The 25817-nt window shown below is 37.5% G+C and overlaps 1 protein-coding gene across 1 annotated transcript in view; it reads left to right on the top strand.

Annotated features, from left to right (window-relative positions):
• Positions 1-25817, top strand: part of Nwd2 (NACHT and WD repeat domain containing 2) — a 165473-nt gene that overhangs the window by 39051 nt on the left and 100605 nt on the right. Inside the window, exon 2 of the mRNA XM_047567318.1 lies at positions 21399-21487. Coding sequence (XP_047423274.1) covers positions 21399-21487 — 89 coding nt within the window. The remainder of the gene's footprint in view (positions 1-21398; positions 21488-25817) is intronic.

Here is a 25817-nt window from a genome sequence, read left to right as displayed (position 1 = left end):
AGAGAATGCTGGATGAATCTGGGGCCTGTAGCCCATTTGCTCTTGGTTATTGATTCACCAGTGAAGGGCCCCTCCCAGCCTTCGCCCACAGTTACACCCAAGTCTGAGAATGGGTGAGGACTATTAACAGTCTTCAAACTCTAAATAGCCTTGGATGCTCTACATAATTTTAACATACTTCCTCCACTTTGCCCCTTTCACCCTCCCACCACCCACATTTTACCAGTAGGTAAAACCTTATTAAAACCTTACATCTGCCTAGTTATATGCAGAACTTGAATTTAGTTCATACGACTCCCAATCCATCGAACTTTGCAGCACACTCTGTAATTTTAAAGGAAATCCATTCTTTTTCCAAATTATCTCTGATCTGTATTCTCTGTAATAAAGCAGTGTTTGGCTCTTTTTGAATAGTTCTGGAATTGTTAGAAAAGCACTAGGGTTTCCAAAACACATTTGTGAATAATTATCTTAATTTTATCATGTATTTAAAATTGGTTTATCTCTAAGACATTCTGGTAATGCAAAATAATATAGAATATAAATATAAATGTACTATATATAAATATGTACTTGTAGCATAAAAAGAGCAATAAGATGATTCTGATTTTTAATTTATATAAGGACCCAGTGATCAAATGAAAAAATAGGAATTATTTTCATAAATTTTATGTTTTTATATTAACTGATTGCTGTTAACATGAAAAATGTTACTTCCTAATGTTTAACTTTCTTTGCTAAAACATGTATAGTCTGTTTTCCCTTGAGTTGGATAATATATTCTAAATTATCTTGGTGAATGCAGTTTGACTTGACTTGGGATTCTAATATGAATCTATATATTTTGTCTTCACATGTTGAAAGTTTTATGCAAAAGTGTATAGTAATGATTTTTTTCATTATTTTCTACATAGAAAAATTATTCTCCATGATGCTCATAAGGCATGTTGTTTAATAGTGTCTTTTTTTACCCCATTCAAGTAGTTGCAGTTTTTTAAATCACTTTAGTGTCTTTCATTAATTGAATTTGGAATATGCACCCAAGGCCCATCTGTAAAGTCTTGGTTTTTAGCCTCTTATGCTTTTTGGTGATGGTAGAAACTTTAGAAGGTGAAGCCTAGACCTTGTGCTCCAACTCTGATGTACTGCATTCCCACAGGCCCAAAGCAATAGAGCCCAGAGACCATGGGCTCTATTGAAACCTGAGTCAAATAAACTTTTCTTCCTTTCAAATTGATTATCTCAGGTACTTTGTCACAGCAGTAGAAAGCTAAGATGGTGTTTAACTTATAGTGAAAAGAATTTCACTCAGACTTTTTGAAGATTCATTAGATATATGTGAGGATTCTGAGTCAGGTGTTAGGATCAGGACAGTAACTGACCTTAATATGTGTGTAGGCAAATCATTTAAAGTTATTGTCAGTAGAAATCAGAAGAGAATAATTCTTTGTGTTTAGTTGACTGAATGAATAGGATATAACATCAAAGAGTACCACTTAAAAATGCATAATGGTTATTTTCAAATAAACTTTTATCACCATCTATAAAAAGAACTTTAATATGCTTGCACAAATTAATCATCTTTATGTAGTGCTGTGTATTATCTAGGATTGACTTTAAAGACTCATCTTTACTTCGCACTTCTGTTAATAACGTAGTGAGGGTGAAAATCTCAGCACAGTTTAGAGCTGAAATATCATCCAGGTCACACTTGTGTTTTTTGGGTCAGGTTCCCCCCAGTGCTTGAGGTGTCTTGAAAAGCACATTCACTCTCTCTTGCATGACAGTACAGTGAATGGGGCCCAGGTTGCCCTTGACATGAAACTGACTTTATAAGACACATGTGATCAGACACAAGTCTAGTTCATGTAGCAGTTTACATATGCAAAGACAGTTGCTTGAGGCAGTAAAGATAAAGAAAGAAATTCAACATTGAGGACAGTAGAAAGAACTTGGACTTGGGAGTGTATAGCATGAATTAAGCCATGGATTGACCAAATAGCAACTTTTGTGCACTTGGGCAAGTTACATGCCAACTTTGAGCTTCCTCATGTATAGAATAGAGATCATATTAACACTTCCTTCACATGATTAAGATTTAGTGAACCAGCGTATGTGAAGGTATGTGGAGCAGCTCCTAAGGGGGTCTTAAATGTTAAATATGGTTCTTTAATGCTTATATTCTCACAAAGCATAAATTAGTTAAATGGAATTGAAAGAAAAATTCGCTATAAAAGATAGGATATTTGGGAGTGTGAAATGTTTTATGTGGATCCTTTATGTCAACAGGAATAAAGCCAGTGCAAGGAAAATTAATTTCACACTTTAGCCTTCTGCAAATGCCTCTTGTTCCAGGAGCACTTTAGCCAGTATCACTTAACCCCAAGGTGAAAATGAATACAGCAAGAGGGAGAAACAGTTGTTAAATTTATTACAGTAGCCAAGCTATCAAATTGAACATGTTATTTATAGTGTTTCTAATTGTCAGCCTAATTTATGTATTAATATTTCAGGACAGCATGTGCAGAAATTTAATCAGCAAACCATTATTTCCATGGAGGTTTAGTGGTTACATTCTGGGATACAATTCAGGTTTCAGAATCTCTTCTGCTTCCTCTGGCAGGGCCCATATGCACAAGTGGCAGGAATTGTAGAAAAGTGAAAATAGCTGTGGATCATTCATCTGCTTTTATTACACAGTGTTGAACACAACACCTGAGTAGATGGTTGATTTTCAACAGATCAGTTGGTTACATATAGGAATAGATGTAGTTAATGAATGAATTGTTAGTTATTTGAAATGGCACCCTAGAGGAAAAATGGTTATGGTTTGTGTTGAATTATTAGCAATTGATTTTTATGTTGTGTTTGTGTTAGTTCTACTTGTAGTATATATGCAGTGTTTTCATTTTACCTTTTCATTTTTTTGATCCCTGTGGTTATCAATGATTTCATAAGGAATCCCTTAACCAAGCTGGTGCCTAAGTATTATTGGACTTTTGGACAAATACTCCAACATGACTTTAATGTTCAAATTTGCTACTCAAAATGATAATCTAGCTTGGGATGTCATAAATTGGAAACTTCCATATAACTTTTGCATTTGCTTACAAGTCAGCAGCAGCTATCATCTGAAAAGTACTTATACCATATATTTGTGCAGAAGCACCTTTTTTCAAAAATAAGCAATTTACTTATGATTTAATCAATTGATTGAATCAAAGTATTAATTACATATTAGCAATTACAATAGTTATGAGTATTATCTCCAAAATAAGTAAGATTATTTCACTCATTTTTTTCCAGTATTGTTTTATATGAAGGAATAGTTTTGTGAATAAGTTTATTAAGAGCAATTTTATTTAGCAGATATATGATTTTATATAGAAATATATTTTTATAGTATTTTATATTTTTGTAATCACATTTTACTTTCATTTTTTTCTTCCTTTCCCCCTTAAGTGCATTCCAGAAAACCCTGTGTAGTCTGTTTATTGATATCATTGATAATATGGTAATTTTTAATTTGGAACACTTCTACACATGCAGGAAATGTAGTCCCCAAATTTAACAACTGTTTTAGCATATATGAATAAGTTATTACTTATTTTTAAAGAAAGAAGTCATTGTTGACATTAAAATTCTGACCATTACATGAATGTCCTATCCTCCAACTTCCACAGATTTCTCCTTCTCCTCTGAAACCTCATGAGCCCAGTCTTTGTTGTCCACATTCCATCAGCATTCCCCACTAAACTCTGCTTGCAACATCCTAAAACTTCTCCAGCTTGCATCTCTAAACTTTTCAAAACTCTTCTTCCACAAACCAACTTCAAAGGTTTTGAACCACATAGTCAGGTTAGTCAAAGCAGTGACCCCACTTCTTGGTACCAATTTCTGTTTTAGTCAGCTCTAACACCACTGTGAGCAAAAACTCTGACAAGAGCAATGCAGAGGAGGAAAAGGGTTTTTTTAGGTCATGGTTTCAGAGGTCTCAGTCTGTAGATGGTCAACTCTGTAACTCTGGGCCCAGGATGAGGCAGGACATCATGGTGGAGGAAAGTCGCTAAGGACGTGGCAATCAGGAAGCAGAGGGAGCTGTACTCACCAGAGGCAAAATATAAACCCAAAGGCACACCCCCAGTGACCTACTTCCTTCAGCCACACCCTACCTGCCTATAGTTACCACTCACTTAACATATATTGGTGGATTAATTCACCGATTAGATTCAGACTCTAATAACCCAATCGTTTCTCCTCTGAAAATTCTTTCATTTTCACACACATGAGCTTTGGAATCCCTCATATATAAACCATAACAACCACTCTCTCCCTCCCTCTCTAGAGAGAACAGAGCATGCATTTGTGTATGGAATGGTTATGTAAAAGGTTACGACATGTAGATGTTCTATATTTTTACATTATACATTTTTCCAGATGAGACAAAACAAGAGATAAGAAAATTGAAACTGATTTTTTTTTTTTCTGTCTTCCAGGGCAGGTTAATTCACTGTCATGAACTGAAGGTGCTAGATTGCCCCTCATTCTGGCTCACATTGTCTTGATCCAATTAATGTCCACATACATTATTCCTTTCAAAGGACAGTCTTAGGCCTGACATAAGTACAGAATTGTTATGTGGTCAGCTTCATGCCCTGCCCCCTTTCCATCTTTGAAGAAAGCCCACCACCACCACCAGGAGATAATGATGAAAATCTAAACTCCAAGAAGATATGGGCTTTTATCTGCTTTTTAAAAATATGTCCAAGGCAGTTTTGTACATCCTAGACAGTCTATAAATATTCATTGAATGAGTCCATCAATAATAACATGGGAACTTTTCCCATTTTTCTGAGATTTTTAGAATTTTTTCATTACTGCATCCTTTCATCCATGATCTTAAATTTTGACTTTTCCTAACCAAAGGACTCCCTTGGGACAATTCAGTGTTTAACTTTGGGTCATTAAAACGCCTGCATCTAAATAAGACCAAGCAACTATTGTCTTTTTGGCAACATTTTTTAATGAAAATTTTCAAAAAACATACAGGAATGTCAAAAGAATTTTACATAAAATACTTAACATACCCAGACCTAGATTCTATAGTTAATGTTTATTATGTATATTTCACAGTAAATTGCAATCATCAGTATACTGTACACTTAACATTTCAGTATGCATATAATTAAGTAGAATTCAATGTTTGTTAATAGTTCTTTTGTCTTTTGAGGCAAAATTTATGTGCAGTGAAACTTATAAATCCTAAGCCTGCCATTTAATGAGTTACGCTGGATACCTACATCAATACAATCTAAACCTTCAGCTGAATATAGAACATCTTTATTACCTTAAGAGTTCCTTCCTGTCCCATCTCCACCTCTGGAGATAACCACTGTTCTAATTTTGTCCAGCACAAACTAGTTTCAAGCAACCCATCATTAGTAAATGCTGTTTTCCCCCTTAGTTGTTGGTTGGATTTGACCACATGCCTAGGTACTGAGCAATGTTAAATGAGTAATCCATTTTCCATTTTCACATTGGTGTAACTTTCTGAGACTATTTCTGCTTTTATTCTAGTGGTTCATTTGCCTTTTCCTTAATAATCCAACCAACTTCATAGTTGCAAGTAAGCTAAGGGCAAAGGAGGTCCTCAAGTAGACACTTGTGATATACAAAATTGTTCTTAGGAAACTAGGTATGCATGCCGTTTCTGCTGATATTTCTTAATTAAGGGCTTATAGTGTAGAAGGTACTGATCAAACAAAGAATTCCAAGATGGCTAAAATATGTTGCAGTCTCAGTAAAAGTGACTGACACATAAACCAATAACTTTTAATGATTATGTTCATAAAATCGTTTGTTGAGCCATGTTATTTGGCTAACCCTTTGCTAGGCAGTGGGAATGCTGTTCCTAGCAAGACAGACATGGTTCCTGTCCTCAAGAGCTGTAGACTAGAGATGAGGGCAAGGTGCAGTGATTGTAGGTGAGCTGAGTATCGCTCATCAGAAGCCCTGAGTCATGGAGTGTACTGGGCAGATAGAGTATAGGCCTACTGAGAGGTTAAAGTGATCAGAAAAGACTTCCTGGAAGAAACTGCCGTTCAACTGATTCTAAAGGACAAGTTTGGGATAGTTTAGGATAAAGGAGCATGCAGGAGTCAGATACAGGCATTTGAGAAAAATATGGCATTTTGGAACAATGAAAATAAAGTGCAGAGAATGGGAGGGTAGTGACAAAGGTGGAGGCTAGAGAAGGAAATGGCATCAGTCAAGAAGGTTCCTCAAACACCTCTCCTGAGAGGTCAAGGGAGTTTGATGGATTCCGCTATCATCATTTTCACACCTCTGATAAATTCCTGACTTTTCAAGATTAATTCTGAATTTAGCCCAAAGTTTGTGCTGCCATTTCAGAAAAAATCAATTCTAAGAGGTAGAGTTAAGGAGTCCCAGGGTTAAGGAATGACACAATAAGGTTTTGGTTTTTCAAATATGTGACATTGTCTAGAATCTCCTCAAGCAAACCTAAAAGGAATTGCAGGAACACTTGGACTAATGTTATAAATGAAGCCTTCACCTTTAGAGGCCTGAAATCAGGAAATGTTTTGAAGATCCCCACATTCATCAGCAGGCCAACCTGAGTGGCTGGTTCAGTATTTACAAATGAATGTGCCCATGGTCTTTCTGAAAGCCTTTGCACCTCTTTGATTTTCTTGCATTAATAATTTGTAATAAGATGATTAAATGGCCATAACAAAAATAATACTCCAATCTAAGGATTTCTTTAAAAAAAAAACTTTTAGAAAGCAGCATCTTGTTCATCCCAGATAGGATTATATAGGGAAAAAATCCACAGTGATTCAGCTGTTACATTGAATTGAGTGCCATTGCTGATATAATCTCCATTACCTTTTTGTAAATTTAATTTTAATTACATCAGTCTAGTGGGCTCTGTGTAGATATTTACTTTTAGCATAATGGATTTTTAAGGGAAAATGTTCCATGAAAGCATTGAGTGTTGAATATTTTATTTGAAAGCAAATGCTAAAAGTATTTTTATAACATTCAATATTGATACTTTGGGAAAAAATGAAGTGAAAATATCTTTTAATGGATTAGAAGGAAACCTTCACAACCTTTAGTTTTGAATAGTATTTAGAAGTCCACACTAATAATAATAGTAATAATAATGTATTATTTATAAATGCATTAGTGAGAGGATAGCTTTACTAAAAACTTTTGTTTTGCCATTTTCTTTTGTATAAAAATGGATCAGTGCTCTTTATATCATGCATTATGACTAAGATAACTCACTCAGTGATGAAACCATCCATCAATATACAACTATCAAAGCATTTAAACTTACTCCAAAACATTAAAATGAAGGTTCTATCCATCATACATTTTGGTATAGGTTACATCTTGAACTCTTTACTTTAGTTTATGCCATTTCTTGAAAAAATTGGGAAACACTGTCTGAATGTGAATGAGCTCTTTGACCCAGAAGCTCCTCTGAAAGAAGGACTTCAGTTAGCCCATCTTGTATATTATCCCCAGTGTGCAACACTATATAAGATTGAAAAAACAGTGTATATAATATAAATATATTATAATGAGAATAATATAATTATAGTAAGCATGGTATAATATTAATTAGGTTTAATGAATCTAATAACATGTATAGGCACAAGATTGCAATTTCCAACCTATTTTAATGTACCAGTGTCAATTTCATTGCAATATTTGCAGAATTGAAAACTCGAGACTTAATGGACTAATTAATCTAAACAGGATCACATGGCATTTAATTTGTTTAAAAAGTGCTGCTAAAACCCAACTTCAGTACCTTCAGTACCATTTTCAAATATCTTGCTTTAGTGTATTTGATGGGTTCTCCCCTCAGCCCACCTGGGAGGTGCATTCCCTTAGAGATGCAAGCCAGAGTGAATTCCTGGTGCTCCAAAGATCCATACAGGGAACTGGGGGTCAATGAGTCTGCTATGATTAGATGTGCTCCCCCTTTCCCACATTTGCTTGTTGACACTTAATCACCAATGTTATAGTATTAACAGATGGGACCTTTGGGAGCTGATTAAGGTTTAGTGATCTTGTTGAAGGTTGAAGGAGCACACTGGCCCGTTTGGCCTGTCTGCCATGCAAGCACATAGCAAGAGGTGTCATCTACAAAGCAAAGAGTGAGCCTTTACCAGATAGGGGATCTGCCGACACCTTGATCTTGGACTTTCTGACCTCCAGAACTGTGAGAAATAAGTTTCTAGTATCCTTGTCATTTTTATTATTTCTAAATTATCCAGTCTAAGTATTTTGTTGTAGCAGCCCAGATGGACTAAAAAGTTTACCCAACTCATCTCCTGCTCCAGACTCCCATCCAAACAAGTATTAAAACATGCAGGTATCCTGATACATATGAAATCCAAACTGCATTCCCTAAAACATCTATAACTATTAAACAAATTAAGTCTGTTTTTGGAAAATGTCATCAATTGGTAAATGTTCAATCACTTGCGATAGGCTTAGTACTGGTACTGACCATTTTTCAGTAAAATGTTTTGAGTAAGTCAGTACTTACTGGGATTTTTGTTTTGGCCCACATGATTGATTCCAATGCCCACATGGAATCAGTCAAAATTAATCTCCAAGTCTTTCTCTATTAAAAATAATAACAACATTTAGCACCAGATGCTCTTGTTTTACACATATTTGTACCATTGTCTTCTTTCCCATTATATGTGTGCTGCCTGACTCCAAGTGTGGTACAGATTTCTCTTACCTCCATATCTTCTTAGGGCTTTACGTGTGGCAAGTATACGGTACATATTTGCTAATAACAATTCTTTAGTGATATCTAGCAAATCAAAATCATGTTTGTTGCCAGAAAGTGATTGTTAGAGAAACCATTTTAATGCCTATTTGTATCTTCATTAGGACTCTTCCTTTTAAGAACAAAATGTTAACTTTAATTTTCTAATTTCCCAATTCTTTGACAGATGTTAACTATGACATAGGGATATTTGCCACTTATGTTACCAAAATGCATAAATTGTCTTCTTCTCTGTGTACAGTATATAGCTAAGTGAATTGTTCATTTATATCTCTGTGTACATATATATCTAAGTGATTTGTACATTTATTTTTTTTTGTAACCAGATAGTGGATTGTATTTTTATTTGGAGGATTGTGTTGACAGTGTGTAATGAAATAAATTTATATGAAGAATGAATATTTGTTTTTAAAAACAATGACAAGGGTATATGGGCTTTCTTATTTGTGGGGGTCCTCTCTGCCACATCCCACGTGGAGAAGAAAAGGGTTAAGTGCCAGAGGAGGATGTTGGCGGTTTTTCTATCTATTACCCAAAAAATTTACCTGTTCAATGAACACACAAGAGCCAATACTCTTTTTATGAGAGAGAGAATGACAGGTCTGGCCATACCAGCTCTGGCCTTTTACAACAGCAACTCGCCCAGCTCTCCAGGTAAAGGGGGCAAGGACAGGGAGGAGCTTCTTCAGTGATGGACAGGATGGGGTGGAGTTAGGGAAGCCATTCTCTTAGGGGTAGAATTCTAGAAGGAGACAGGGAACCACTCCCACACAGCGCCACATGCTTCCTAGCAGTTCCTAGAAGCCAGGCCTCTGTGTCCTGTGGTTCAACCTAGTCTGATTCTGCTAAATAAGGACAGCTTCCCACACTTATTAACATGGACTGAGCCTTCAGCTATTGTCATTCTTACCAGTTATTGCAATCCATGTAGGATTGGTTAATACTTAACAAATGTGATGCCTAAGATACTGCATTTAAAAAAAAATGAAGCCTTGGAAAAATCAGAGCATTCTTCCCAGTTACTGAACATTATTGAACATTCTTCTCTATTCTAAACTCATCAAAAGCACAGTTAGAAGACAGGTGAAGGATATGGTTCAAACCTCAGGGAGTCCCATTCCACACACGTTCTTTCTGTTGACAAGGAGGGAAAGTTACAAAAGGGTCTGCAGAGTTGATAAAATAAGACACGTGAGAGCTGCCAGTCCATCTCTAATGTTCCTTGGGCTTCCACACACCACTGGAAGATGCTGTGCTCAATGGCTAGTGCTGTTGACATTTTTTTTTTCTTCATTGTGGTAGTGATTGGCAGAAAATTGAGTTATTTCAGAGAAATCCTTAGTACCAAAGTCCACAACCTGTATATTGTTGCAAACTACTTTCCTCAAAAGACCTGTCAATTACAAAGGAAAAAGCGTTATAAGTAGAAAACGTAATCACTCTGATATAATGACAATGATAGTGGATAGTATGGACTTCTCTGAGGTTGATAAAGCTTACCAATACACCCTGCTCAACCATCCAGGCATCAAACACAGAGTTCCGTGTCTTGCCTGTCTTCCTCATGTGTCTGTTTGCACCCTCCTCTTCCTGCTGTGATGAAGGCTGAGCTCACTTCATCTCACGTGTGGGATGGCGGTTCCTCCATTCCAGTTTCTTCCATGACGGTGCTATTTCCTAACATCTCATATTTTTATTTGCTTTTCTTGCTGTGATAAAATCTAGATCATTTATTTGGATCTGTCTGACTGTTCACTTATTTTTTTCCAACTGTATTTTCTGTTGAATTTGAATTTTAACATTTCTTATTTATACTGGTTGTATCAGTTGCTTTTTCAAATCTGCTTCATTGTTTTCCATGGTTTATTTTTTCATTCAGTGCTTTCTGTTATCCCTTTAGGAACATTAAATATTTGTTTTGTATCCCAGATAATCCCATGCTTTTTAATTCTGTTTGTATTTGATTCAGCTAGATTTTTGTTTCAGCTGACCCTCACTCATGGTGTCCTGTTTTCGTGACCATCGATGTGCATGTTCATGTGCACACACGCACCTGTGCTTTGATATTCCTTGACGCTTGTTTTGCTGGAACTCATCAAGTCATTGTGAGTGTGCTTCTCAGATACCAGTCACTACCAAAAGTATTTTAAAATAAATGTAAAATAAATGACAATAATTTAGACTTTGTAGTTATAACTTATAACTTACCAACTTAAGTTAGTAACTAACTTTACTAACTTAAATTATGAAGTCTGAGGTGTGTCAGACCTGAGAGTGCAGTGAATTCATGCTACAAGCCTTCTAGAGACACAGGTGGTGACCACAGGAATCTTGGAGGTTGTTGTGGCCTCGGGTTTTCTCCTTCATGGAGATTTACCTCTGATTTACCCTCACAGCCTTTTACAAGACGTTCCTGCTAGAAAACCTGTTGTCATCATGTTCTCACATAGACAAGGTTTCTTCTGTTCTTTGTCTTCTATCTACAGTGCACCCACACATGACCAAAGAATGCCTGCAGGTCCCGAGGGTCCAATGGAATATAACTAAAACCTGACCTCAGCATCCCTTCCTTTAGGAGTCCTGCTTTTGCTGTGTGTTTGCCCTCTGTGCATTATTTAGTTTTATTTCAGCTATGCAACACACTTAAAAGGTGGATTTTTTAAATATTTCATGCCAAATTTGTGTTGCCTTTACTGTAATTTTGTGCAGGTTTCTTTTCCTCAGTTTTACCAGAAACACAGGTCCAGCATTCTTGTCTTTTATATAATCCACTGGCTCTTTTGCTCCTAAGATATATTGAGGTATAGAAATAATACAGTTAATTCCTAGTGGAAACTTCTAAAAGTGTTTGGGTAGACTGAGGATATGAAGAAAAAAATTGTTTTTTCTTTATTATCTTGACCAGAACCTCCTGTAAAACACTGAAGTATCAAGGAAGGTTCCTGATGCTAGCTGGGAAACGTTGTCTTACACCTTGAAGCATGGCAGCAGCTCTAGTTTCCTTGTAGATGCCCTTTTTGAAGCTGAAGAAGTTCCTTTCTGTTCTTTGTCACTGAGGTTTTTATCCTGAACACTATTAGATTTTATCAGATTTTTCTGCATTTATTGAGTGGTGACATGGCTATGTTCTTTATTCTGTTTAGATGGCAGTTTGCACTAATCTATTTTTGAATGTTAATCTTGTAATCCTGTACCGAGCCCCCACTGAGCTTACTAATATTTTGCTAAGGATTTTTGCTTCTATATCATGAGGGATATTTTTGCCTGCTGTTTTTGTTTTGTGTTTTTTAGTCTGTGTCTGGCTCTGGGTTTAGAATGATAAAGACTTACAGAATGACTTGAATGACTTTAGAAACCCTTTTTTCTAAAAGGGTTTCGAAAGGGTTCCTCCTTTAAATATTTGTATAATGTACTGGTTGCACACTCTGGGCCTGGAATTTTCTTTATAGGAAGATTTTTTAATAACCAATTCAACTTTTATATATATATGCTTTTATATATACATATATATATATATATATATATATATATATATATATATATATGGCAGACCTTTTCTTCTTGAGTTGGTCTTAATAGTTTGTGTTTCTAGGAATTTGTTTCATCTAAGTTATCTAATTCACTAGAAACAAAGTTATTGTTCACAGTATGCCCTTATTTTTTAATTTCCTCAGTATTTGTAGTTATAGCTCCTTTTCATTCCTGAATTGGATCATTTTTTTGCTGCTATCTTTCTTCATCAACCTGACAGTTTATAATTTTTTTGATCTGTCAAAAGCCAGTTTTTGAATTTGATTTTTTTTTCTATTTTTTTATTTCATTGATTTATACTCTAATCCTTATTATTCCCTTCCTTCAGCTTGCTTTGAGTTCAATTTTCTCTTCCTAGTTTCTGAAAGTAGACTCTTAAATTATTGATTTGGGATTTTTCTGCTGGAGTTGCTTGAAGACAGTTTTTATCTTATAACCATTGCCATTGCTGCATTTCATAGCTTTCAGTGTGTTTTCATTTCAATCAGTTCATAACATTTACTTTTCATTTGTCTGTTGTTCTTCAATGCATGCGTGTAACAAGTATTTTAGAAATTCTTTAGCATATTAGAAGTATCTTGTTCAATTTCCAAATATCTAGAAATTTCCCAGATTCGTATCGATTTCTAATGCAATTCTGTAATAGTTGGAGATCACACTTGTTAGGATTTTTTTCAATCAGATTGTTTTAATTGGTCTACTGTGTACGATACACAATACACAGTAGTATTCATTGAATCAGACTGTTGGGGAACAGTCTTAACCTTGAGACTTGAGCAGAGAAAATAACTTGTTACAATTTTAATATGCTTAAATTGATGAGACTTGTTTGTGGTCTCGCATATGGTCTACCATGGGAAATGCTCCAGGAGCATTAGAGAAGAGTGTGGTTTCTGCTGTCATTGGGTGAATGGTTCTATAAATGTCAGGTCAAATTGTTCCATGAATGTGTATAAATGTCAGGTCAGGTTGCTTGATACTTGTGTTCAAGAATTCTATATCCTTGATTTTCTGTTCTTTTTTTATCATTTATTGAGATAAACAATACTGGTTATTAAAATTACCAAACTTGTTTGAATATTTTTTTCTCATTTTAATTCCATCAGTATTAGCTTTATATATTTTATGGTTCTATTTATGGATGTGTGCACATTATAATTGCTGTATCATTTGCCTTTTTATCTATGTATATTTCTTAAAGCCTATTTTGTCTGATAGTAATACATCCAGTCTGCATTTGGTCATTGAATGTTCTGTATTTGCATCCTTTTACTTTCAACCTATTTGTGTTTTTTAATCTAAAGTGTCTTTTATGGATAGTATATAACTTGGATACTGTATTAGCTTTCCACCACTATTATGAAATAACTGAGGCAATTTACTTAGTAAAGGTTTGTTTTGGAAGTCACAGTCCTTGATTGAGTGACTCTTCTACTATGGGTTTCTGGTGAGGCCACACATCTGGCAGGAGTGTGTGGCAGAGAAGCTGCTCAAATCAGGATCCAGTAAACCAAAGAAGGATTGGCTAGTCCCATAGTCCCTTTCTAAGGGGGGACCTCAGTTTATTCAATGACCAGAACACTTGCTCTCGGCTCCACCTCTTAAAGGTTCCACCCTCTTCTAATAGTGCCACATATAGGCCTCTGGGAGACACTTATTCAAATCATAGCAATCTATATAGTCTTTTAAATAAACTTAAGTATTTACCTTTTTCATTGTTTTTCATTTCCTTTTTGTTTTTGCTTTTTTTGTTCTAATTAGTTATACATGACAGTAGAATACATTTTGACACATCATACATAAATGAAGTATAACTTCTCCTTCTTCTGCTTGTACATGATGTAGAATCACGCCAGTTGTATAATCATGTATGCACATAGGATAATAATGTCCAATTCATTTTACTAATCTTCCTACCCCTATACCCACTCCATTCCCTTCACTCCCCTCTGTCCAAACCAAAGTACCTCTATTCTTTCCTATCCCACCCTCCTTATTGTGAATTAGCATCTTCATGTCAGAGAAAACATTCAGCCTTTGGTTTGTGGGGATTGGCTCCTTTTTCTTAGCATGATATTCTCTAGTTCCGTCCATTTTACCAGCAAATGTCATAATTTTGTTCTTCTTTATGGATGAGTAATATTCCATTGTGTGTATATTCCACATTTTCTTTACCCATTCATCTGTTGAAGGGCACGTAGGTTAGTTCCATAGCCTAGCTATTGTGAATTGAGCTGCTATAAACATTGATGTGTCTGCGTCACTGTAGTATGCTGATTTTAAGTCCTTGGGTATAAACCGAGGAGTAGGATAGCTGGGTCAAAAGGTGGGACTATTCCAAGTTTTCTGAGGAATCTCCATACTGCTTTCCAGAGTGGTTGCACCAATTTGCAGTCCCACCAGCAATGTATGGTGTATCTTTTTCCCCACATCCTTGCCTAAATTTATTGTTGCTTGTATTCTTGATAATTGCCATTCTGACTGGGGTGAGATGAAATGTTAGAGTAGTTCTTTATTTTTTGTGTGGATTTATATTTGTGTCTAATGCCATTTTCTTTAGGCTTGAAGGAATTATTTAGCATATTCTGTAATGCACATATGGTAGTAACATCTTCTCTACCATTAAACTTAGTAATGTCATTTTTTAGCGCATTATAGTTAAACAGAATTAGGTTTCATAAAATGCATATAACATAATTTGTCCCACTTCAAACCCCAGTACTGCCCCCTTTTTCTCCCTTCTTCCCTCCCACTGATTCCTTTCCTGTACTTTATTGGGTTTCCTTCACTTATTTTTTTAAATTGATGCATTATAGCTATACATAAAAAGTTATATATTCATCTCTGCACAGGGCATGGTGCACATATTTTTGAAATAGTTTTGTTGAGTTGACCTTTTTTAGTACTTTGACTAAGTTGCACCATTGCCTTTTGACCTCCATTTCTTTTTTTTTGTTGTTACTTTTTTCCCCCTTAAAAAATTTTTTTTTATTGTAAACAAATGGAATACATGTCGTTTCTCTGTTTGTACCTGGAGTAAAGGCATACCATTTGTGTAATCATAAATTTATATAGGGTAATGTTGTTTGATTCATTCTGTTATTTTTCCCTTCCCCCACCCCTCCCACCCCTCTTTTTCCTTTATACAGTCCTTCCTTCCTCCATTCTTGCCCCCCTCCCTAACCCTAACTCTAACCCTAACACTAACCCCTCCCACCCCCCATTATGTGTCATCATCCACTTATCAGCAAGATCATCCGTCCTTTGGTTTTTTGAGATTGGCTTACCTCACTTAGTATGATATTCTCCAATTTCATCCATTTGCCTGCAAATGCCATAATTTTATCATTCTTTATGGCTGTTGACCTCCATTTCTTCTGACAAAAAGGTAGCCATTAATTGTATTGTTCTCCTATAGGTGACAATTCACCTTTCTCTTGCTGTTAAGATTTTTTCCTTACCTTTGTTTCAACAGTCTGACTGTATTTTGTGAAAGTGAATATCTCTTTATGTTTATCCTGATTGAGTTCTTTGAACTTCTTAGATGTGTAGTCTAATGTATTTCTTTAAATGGGGGAAGTTTTAGCAATTATCTCTTCAAAAGAATTTCCCCCCGCGGATTCCCCCTTTCCTTCTGGGGCTCTTTATAGATCAGCCTGGTTGATGTTGTTTCATAAGTATCTTTGGGATCTGTTCATTCTCCTTTTTCAAAGGTGGTGTGTTAGTCAGATTTTCATCACTGAATCAGAAAGACCTGAGAAAAACCAAGGAGAAAAGACTTATTCGGCTCCTGGTTTCAGAGGTTTCAGTCCATGGCTGGCTCTGTTGCCTTGGGCCTGAAATGAGGCAGAGCATGGTGACAGATAGCATGGGGAAGGAAAACTGCTCACCTCATGGCTGGGGACAAGTTATTTCAAGAGGGAGAGGAAGGAAGGGGCTGGGGACAAATTATTTCAAGACTAATCCTTTCTCAATTTTTATGACTTTAGTCTCTAGTTGATTTCCGAGCTTTAAAATGCTTGTTTTGATAATGTCATGTTTGATTATTGTACATTGGGAAGAGAGGATCCACTCCTCACGGTGCCTGGTTCCATCATATATTTTGTGACATCATGCAGGCCATTCAAGCTATCAGCATAGTCAACCATACTTGAAAAGTATACTGGATTTTTATTTATGTTAATTTTTAGAGACAATTTACTCTTCTAGTTGGTTTAGTTAATATTTTGACTATAATAGCTTCTATTCACCCATTTACTTATTGAGAATTATATGTTGGGATCACTAATTTCTGTCATGTAAAGATGGATGAGAAAGTCCCAGTCTTCCATGAATTCACAGTCTAATGGGGGAGACAAACTAAAAATAACAATTTCAATAAATTACAGTGATCCCAGCATGAGATGTTATACAGGAGTGAACAGAGGGCTCGGGGTACCCTAGATAGGGCTTGCCTCCACCTAGGAAGAGTTCCTAAAGCATGATTGGGACACAGAAAGGTAGGAGTCAAGCATAGGGGGTGCAATTGACAGGAGCTTCTGAGCACAAAAAGTGGTTTATGTCGAGACAAAGCTCTGGCTCAAGTAACATCTGAAAACTCAGATTCTGGGAAGATTTTTGGTGAAGAGCCAAAAGCGGAACTTAGCTATGTGGCCTTGAGTTAGCTACGTAAAAACTCTCTTTCCTTTCTGCAAAATGGGCTAGTAATACTTGTTTCATAATATGCTTCTGAGGATAAAATGAAAGAATGCAACATTTTGTGTAGTCACCACTGAATTAGCCCAGTTTGTTACTTTTCTAGTGTTGAAATATGTAAGTATTTAATGTTTGTTTAAGTAGAATTGGGAAGAAATCCTGTGCATGCATTAGATAGTGGTGAGTGAGGGACAGGTAATGGGTTAGACAAAGAGATTTGGGGTTGAGAGAAGATGAGTATGAAAACAGTGAGAAAAAGATGTTTATGACTTAAAATTGACAAGATTTGAATATGGAAGGGTGAGTATGATTGGGTTTAGAGAATTTTTCAGAGGACCGTGGAGAGGAGACTTAATGTGGGGAAAGTACAAACAGGGAGTTAATCTAAATAACAACCCAAAAAAACTAGATTTGCTGTCCATAGGGGTTAGTAAGAGACAAAATCTAAGCAAGAGTAAATACATAGAAACCCGGGACACTGGGCTAGGGTGAGAGTCTTAGCAGAGTACGTGTTATGAATCCCACATACATTTTCTGAGGTGCCAACAGAAAAATGACTTACTCTGATGTCTGTAGCCTTGTATTGGGCAAGGCAGGAACTGTATGAGGTTGCTATCCAACATGGTCATTTCAACACTCTTTTATTTTTAATAAGCATTCAGAATTAATCTAAACCCTTCTGAAGTTATATCAAGATGTTTCAAGGATAATGGTTTTGATTAATAATTCTCCCAACTAATGTACTTCCTGTGGGCAATTCAGACCTGCACAGAGACCTTCACTAACTCTGAGATCACCAAAGAATCATTCAGAAAGCAACTCCTCATAAACCTAATAGCACAGCCAAAGTGTTAATGCACCTTTTCAAAACATTAAGGAGCAGAACAGATTCAAACAGATGTACTGACTGTGTATAAAAAATACATGGTGACACACCTTGCATCTGATCTATACTTGAAGAGGTCCCTTTTTATGTATGAGATTCTGTGAGTTAATTTTTCCTGACTATGACATTCAAGTGCTTTTAATTGCCAGCCATCCGGATTTGCGAATGGTATGAATCAGGAGGTTTTTATTTAATTAAGCCAGCTTATCTGTCACCCATCACAATTAATCCATTCTATCTTAATTACTTTTCCATTTCCAGAACCAATCATCACATATTAATACAAGGTATAGGGAAATATGAGTCATTTTCATAACAGAAGAGCATAGAATGTATATCAGGTATGTCCATATACTTCCTTCACATATTTAGAAAGGTTCAAAATAGCTTGATAAGTGCATATTCATATTCTGCCAGAAATGCAGAAGTCTGAAATCCATATTTCACTTTGTTCATTTACCTCATGACACTAAATTTCTAAACCCCATCATTTATTTTCCAGAATCTCAGTCTTATTTTTCTATCTGCCTAGTGATGAGTTGTAACACAGGAGGCCTCATGCTCCTGGAGGTTATTGTGGGGTGGTGAGGCCAGGGGTGTGGTCTGTCACTGGTGCATGTGTGGGCTTTTCATTCACTCTCACTGAGCATGACTCTAATCACTGGGGAGGCACCCAGTGAATGAGGGAGAAGATTCCAACTCCCTGTGAGCTCACATTTTTGTGGGGGAGATAGTAAACAAACAGCAGCTGTAGTGATGAGTCATGTACAAAATTTAAAAGAAGGTAGTAGACAGTGGCTCAGAGGCTGCTGTGGATGGATGCTCGGAGAAGGCCTCTCTGAGGAGGTGAACTGAAGCTGGCCCTCCAATGTCCAGAGATTCCTGAAGCAGATCACAGGACTCAGGGTTGTGGGAGGAAGACACAGCAAGAGCAAAGGCCCAGGAGTGGACTATAATCCAGGAACCTGCTGGAAGTCAGCCTAGCGGGGGTGACATGAACAGGGAAAGTAGTAGCAGATGAGTTTAGGGAAGGAGAAAGCTTTCAACAGAAAGAGTGTGGATTTCATTCCGAGTTTCATATAAAGTTATTGGAGAGTTTGAATGACAGTAATGATGTGATCAGATTTACATTTTGAAAAGGTCATTCCGGCTACCCTGTGGGGAATGGATTGAAGGGAACAAGCCTCAAACAGGAGATGGAGTCCAGTTGAGAGGGGGATTTGGCTTGTATCCAATAGCAGAGGTAAGAGCTAGATTATTTCAGGATTTGTTTAGAGGTATAGCGGGTGAACTTGATGGATTGGCTATAGAAGGGGTATATCACAGAGAAAGAAGAATCCATCAAGGGTAACTCAGATTTATTTATTGCACAGACTTAGAATTTCTACAACCCTTTGACATTTCGTGTAGCTATTGCGTTCATCGCTTTCAAAGGTTGATTCTTTTTGCAGTTGCATATCCCCAGGATAGAGCAGAACAATGCATGGCATAGCTGCCTGGCTTTCAGTCTCAGTTGTCTCATCTAGTGACCATGTAACCTGGCCAGTTTCTTAATCTTTCAACCCTTAGTTTCTTCTATCAAAATAACAGAATAATAATTTTACCTACTTCATATGGTTGTTATCAGAAATGACCAAGAAAAAACAAACACATAGACTTGCTTAGCATACTACCAGACTATAGTAAGACTATTTTCTATTAGTAAGTATTAGTGGTTGAGTACTCTATTTCTGTCTTTTCCTCCTCACTTTTGCACATCCAGGTCTCAGTAGTAAGAATTATATTTTTTTAAGAAACAAGAAATTTCTGTTTCTTATATCATCCCATAATTATTTCACATATCAAATACTAACTTTAGAATTTCATAACACTAATACCTGTTTAATATATTCCCAACTTCCACATGTGGTAGTATTTATTTTTTAAATCACTTTTTTTGTGATTTGGGTTTTAAAAATCTGTAAAGACCTTTTAGAGAGATTGATTGTTACCAGCTTTAATATGAAGTTAATATTTTCAGCTTTTAAAATGGGGCAAAGGAGGATAGTTATCTGATCCCAAGATTATACAAATGTATAAAAGCCTAATGTGCTCCATCTGACAAGGCCATGACACCACAGGACAGCTTGGTCCTCCTGCTTTGCCCTTTGGGCTCAGGATCATCTTGCGTGGGGTGGGGGAAGATCCAGTTTGTTTAGGTGTCAGGGTGATTGGAAGATCTCTCTTCCTCTGACTCTGATTGCCATGTAAACTCTGGTTCCGGCCGTTCTGCTGGGCTGCAGCTGCATTTCAGACTCTTGGGATTGGTTCTTTATTTCTTAAATAGGCTTGAGAATAGTGGGAAAATAGAGTGGGTCAGCACAGCATATGGGTAAATTTACCATGGGCAGATGTGCTTGAGAATAAAAAGGAAATTCTTTCAAGTTCTTATCTGTGTTGGAAATGTGCCTCACAGATGTTCTGTAGTTTCAGCTGGGATTAAGGTACATTTAGCAAAGGATACTTTACATGAGATAACACACTGACTAAATTTTTTAAAAAAAAGTGTTTCTCATGGTGTATTGGAGTTCACGGAGCAAGGACACCCCTCTTTGGCTTTAATACTCTTAGAGCATCACCATGGATGCAAGAGAGTCGTGGCATTCAGCACAGGAAGCTTAGAAATTCCTTTCTGGGCAAAATGTTCAACATTAAATACAGGCAGGTTTATTCTCTAATTCTGGTTTCAGGTTTTCTGTCTTATATTTCGTAGTGACAGGACAAAAATATTTTATTTCAGAGCTCTTGCATGGTGTGGCACATTAAAAAAACATTAACCATTCCTAATATAACAGAAAGTCCCTACACCTAGGACGTGGGATGTTACTGATAAGCCCTTGCTCCATGGAATCTACAGACGATGGGAATCTTCTAATTTTTTATGTTTGTTTCCACTATTGGTCTCTCCTAAATTAGTATGCCGATTGCCTGGATGCTGTGCTGAATTTTGTGAATGTTGCATTTTTTTCTAAATCTCTAAGGGAAAAAATATAGTCTAATTTTTTTGTACATCAATAATTAAATCAGTGTGTGTGTGTGTTTTGAAATTTTTACATGTCATTGAGTTAAAACACATGATCTATAATGTCACCTACTTCCTCCAAAGACAGGGTGGTTGTGACTGTTGAAGAGTTTGATGTAAACACTGATGTGGGCATGAAGAATCAACTGAGTTCTTAGCCCCATTAGTGCACAGAAAACTGACCAGTGGGGCTCTTGTCCATCCTGTGAGCTACTTATGCATGCCCAGTGGATGTATCTCTGTGAAATATCCCAGCAGCCAAGTATCCCACCACTTCACAACTCAGGACCCCAACCCGATATATTAGTTTTAATACTTACATTTTTATTATTTTCCAGAAATAATGTGGGCATACTCACTTCTGTACATTTGTTTTTCTACTGTAGACACGGGAGCAGAAAGACAGGCGCTGAGAGAAAATGTATATCCTAAACTGAGAGAATTCTGCAGAGAAAACTATGGACTGGAATTTCAGGTAACTCTAATACTAATTTCATTTTTAATTATATCAGCTGAATAACAAGTGGTTTGTTTCTTTTCATAATTTAAAGGTGATAAAACACAAGTTATAAGCCCTGAAAATGTTCATTTTTTAAGGATAGATATGAAAAGAAATATTAGAAAATGGAAGTAAAAGTCATTTTTAATATTTTATAATTTTATACTGTGCTCCTTTGACCCTGCCTGGTACTGACCCATCTTTTTCTTCAAACCATATTCATTTTTTTTAACAGTCTCTACCATTATCAAAAGATAGATCACTGAGCACCTGCTCTTAAATTTAAGCTATGGTCTCTAGGGATGTTCTGCATCTAAAGGCAGGACCAACTTTTTGGAAGTATTTCTTTTTCTGGCCAGCCCTTGCCTTCTATCTGCCTTTTAATTTTTATTCACATTGTAGAATATTCTTTCTTCTGGGTATTTCAGGAATTTACCATTTACCAAAAGAGAGAGCATATGAGTGTGTGTGTGTGTGTGTGTGTGTGTGTGTGTGTGTGTGTGAAGGTTTGAATATGAGGTGTCCCCCAAAAGCTCCTGGGTTAATGTAGGACCATTCAGAGTTGAGACAATTAGATATAAGAGCTGTCACCTAATAAGTCCATTCCAATTTGAACGGACTCACTGAGTGGTAATTGAAGGCAGGTGGGGTGTGGCTGGAAGAGATGGGTCATTGAAGGGTTCATCTTCCCAATGGCCCCTTCTCCCTTCTCTCTGCTTCCTGGTCACCATGAATGAAGTAGCACTCCCCCACCATACTTTTCCACCATGATGTGCTGCCTCACTTTGGGCCCAGAGCAATGGAGTCAGCCCACCATGAACTAAATCTCTGAAACTATGAGCTAAAATAAATTTTCCCTCCTCTGAGTTATTCTTGACAGATATTTTAATGACAGCTAATAAAAGCTAACTAAAACAGTGTGTATCAACCTTTTTCAAAGACAGTAACTTCCCATGTCCTTGATAAAGTTCATGAGTACCTTGGTGTTTTTATACACCATTAATTCTCCACCTGAAAGAACAGTACTTGAAATCATTGAATGCATCTTGGACATCCAAAACTTGAAAAAGTAAATGGTTCCTGAAGCAGATAATAGTATTTATTCAGAATTTTCAGCAGGCCAACATTTCCACTTACAATGGGAAATCTTAAGTGTCTGGTGCTACCTCGACTACACATTGACATTGCCAAGTGATGCATATGTAATAGGGGTTTGGAAATGGAATGGAAAATATACCATTGTTAGTGGATGAAAATGTCACCCTTCATTTGTTGCCTCCTAGATAAATATTTTATCTTGGTATACCTCATGATGTTTTTTAATATGATGTATAAAGTAATTGTCTCTAAATGGCCTCAGTCTCAGACCACAGTGTCAGTCAGCAGCAGGCTATTATGACACACATAGTGAATAGTTACTCATAAGTCACCATTTACTTGATAAATTGTGAGCCTAAATTAAATTCCTTGTCATGAATTCAGCACTGCCTTCTCTGAGAAATCTGGTTCTACTGATAACAGGGTCCCAATTGTTACAAAACTTCCAGTCTGTCAAGATTCCCAAAGACTTGGACACTCCTTTGGGACTCATTTACCATGGAGAAAGAAATGTGTCCGAACATACTAATCCCATCTTTGAGTTTATTTTGTTTTGCATCATTCCTGTAGGTAAAGAGAGAAAGTCATTGAGCAGCCTCTATAGAACACAGTATTGACCAGGATTTGCTGAGGGAAAAAGGAAAGAAAGTGTATTTTCCAAATTAGAGGCAGGCACAGGAGAATACAAGAAAGCCAAAGGTAAACCACAGAAGGCAAACCTATAGAATAAATTGATGGCAAGAGTCATTCTAGACAGGTGTACTGGGTCAGTCAGTGAGATAATGGACAGAAGACATGGACCAGAGACCCAGAGTGACTTAACAGGCCCATCTTTCATTTCAGTATTTATACGAGGGATCCTAACTGTTTACATGTCTGAGATGGTGTTTAAAATAAGTAAACATTGCAAGGTTGCACTTGCTTCCCAGTTGTAAGCTTAGCAGGAGCTCAAATACATAACATCTGAATCTTCTAAGACTGTACTTCTTACTCTAGACTTTTATAGTAGGTTATTTATAGGGCTTCTCCCTCAGGCTATATTTTCTAGAGAGATTGTTCTCTTTCCTCAGCTGCAATAAAATATGTGCCAGAAGCTTCCTGAGAAGCCAGTTTACCTCACGGTACTCTGGATTCCATCTTTGGTTGTGCCCTGCACCCAGGAGAAATCAATTTCAAAGTCACTCAGACGCATCAGTCTATCTGGTACCTGCCTCTGTTTGCTCATGCTACTCTCTCCACCTGGGGAGCTTTCTGTCTGGCTCCTCCCCTGTGCCACCTCCTGCATCCTCCTATCTGATCTCAAGTTGAGCCCCTCTCTTCCTTGCCCACTGCTCTGCCTCCTCATGTGCTCTTTCCCGCAGTCATGTTCTGTGTCAGGAATACTTGTCTCTTCATCTTCATGGGGCTGCTTTCTAATTGTCCCCCAGGTCCCCACTGAAATGTCATTTCCTAGAGATGCTTCCCTGATGATCCAGTCTGAAGTCACGACATAGATGCTCTTTTATAACACGGTATTTTTAGTTCTTTGTATAACATGTGTCTCTCTCAGATATCTTGTTTACTTATGAATTGACTTGCTTATTTTCTTTCTCTCACTAGATTACAAGTTCCCCAAGAACAGGGGCTTGCCTGCCTTCATGGCAGCTACATTCCTGACCCTAGAAGAGTACCTGGTACATAGGAAAACTCTGTGAGAATTGATTGAATGAATGAGGAATGAACACATAAAAAGATAAATGAAAGAGGACTCGGTCCAAGAATAATTTCCTTGAGAAAACTTTCTCTGATCCCAGGATCTGAAGTAATCCCCTCCTATTATTCCCCTAAAATGCTGTGTGCATAACTACCAACCATTCAGTTCATTCAAAAAGTGTGTGTTGAACATTGACCAAGTGCCAGTCAGCATTCTAAGCTCTGGGACTACAGGAGCAAACCCCAGAGGCTGTCTTCAGTGGAGCTTCCAGTGTTGTTGAGGGACACAGATAATAAACAGATAAATTCCAGCAGTAATAAGTGCAGACTATCTGATAGATGCTTTGATGAAAAACAAGGCAGGGTAAGGGGGTTTAGGGAATGCCAGGTGGTCGAAAAAGAACTTGATGATAAGATAACCTTGAGCAGAAATCTGCAAAAGGTGACAGCAAATCATGCAGACGTTGAGGGAAGGAGAATTCCAGACACAAGGAACAAGGAAAAGGATCTGAGGCAGGAGTGGGTTTCAAATATCCGAAGAACAGTAAAGAGGCTTCTCCAGGTTCTCGGAACGGAACTGGCCCGCTAGTGAGAGCCTGTCTGAACAGAGCAGGCTCCGAGTCCCGGAGCCGCTGCAGTGCAGTGTACTCCTGCAAAGAACCAGCGGAGAGCCTCGATCTGCAATCAGCCTCAGGGATAAGGGCAGGGCAGCCGGAGACCTCTTCAGGCGGCTCTGCCCACTCCGGCTGCGGGCTCTCTTCACGGGGCGATCCAAGATGGCGGCCTAGAGGGAGACTGCACCCCCGGTCGCTCCACAACCCAGGAGTTAAGAAGGGGAGGCATTGAGAGACTCGGACTGAAGTGGAGCCACGGGTGAGTCTGCCCACTGGGTAAAGCTCGGCCCGGGTGGCAGGCCCAGATAGAGGTGGCTTAGCAGAGCCGGGCAGGGCAGCTTGAGTCTTCCCAAGGTAGTCTTCCACACTCCGGCAGTGGGCTCTTCCCACACGGCCAGCTGCACGGTGCAGGCCCACAGTGAGAGCATTTCCGCACAGAGCCAGTTCCAAAACGTGGAACCAGTAGGGGGCTAGGGGCAGTATTCTTCGAATGAGCTGCTTTATCAGATTCCTCCAAGACATCAGGCTACTGAAGGCTGGGAGGTGATACACTGGAAATCTACTGGGACACTATAAGCCAATAGTGGAAAACTGCAATATCTCAGGGTCCCACTGACAACTGACCATTATGAGAAAACAAGGGAAGAAAATGTCCCAAACAAACCTAGATACTACATCAATAAAACCCAATGACAGCACAGCAGAAGAAATGTCAGAAAGGGAGTTCAGAATGTACGTAATTAAAACGATCAGGGAAGCTAATGAGGAGATGAAAGAGCAAATGCAGGCATTGAAGGAGGAGATGAAAGAGCAAATGCAGGCATTAAATGATCGCACCAATCAACAGTTAAAAGACCAAATACGGGAAGCAAGAGATCATTTCAATAAAGAGTTAGAGATAC

This window comes from Sciurus carolinensis, chromosome 10 (genome assembly GCF_902686445.1).
Source record: "Sciurus carolinensis chromosome 10, mSciCar1.2, whole genome shotgun sequence".
Taxonomy (NCBI): domain Eukaryota; kingdom Metazoa; phylum Chordata; class Mammalia; order Rodentia; family Sciuridae; genus Sciurus; species Sciurus carolinensis.
Note: the sequence above shows the minus strand (reverse complement) of the source record. Positions and strands in the feature narration are given on the sequence as shown.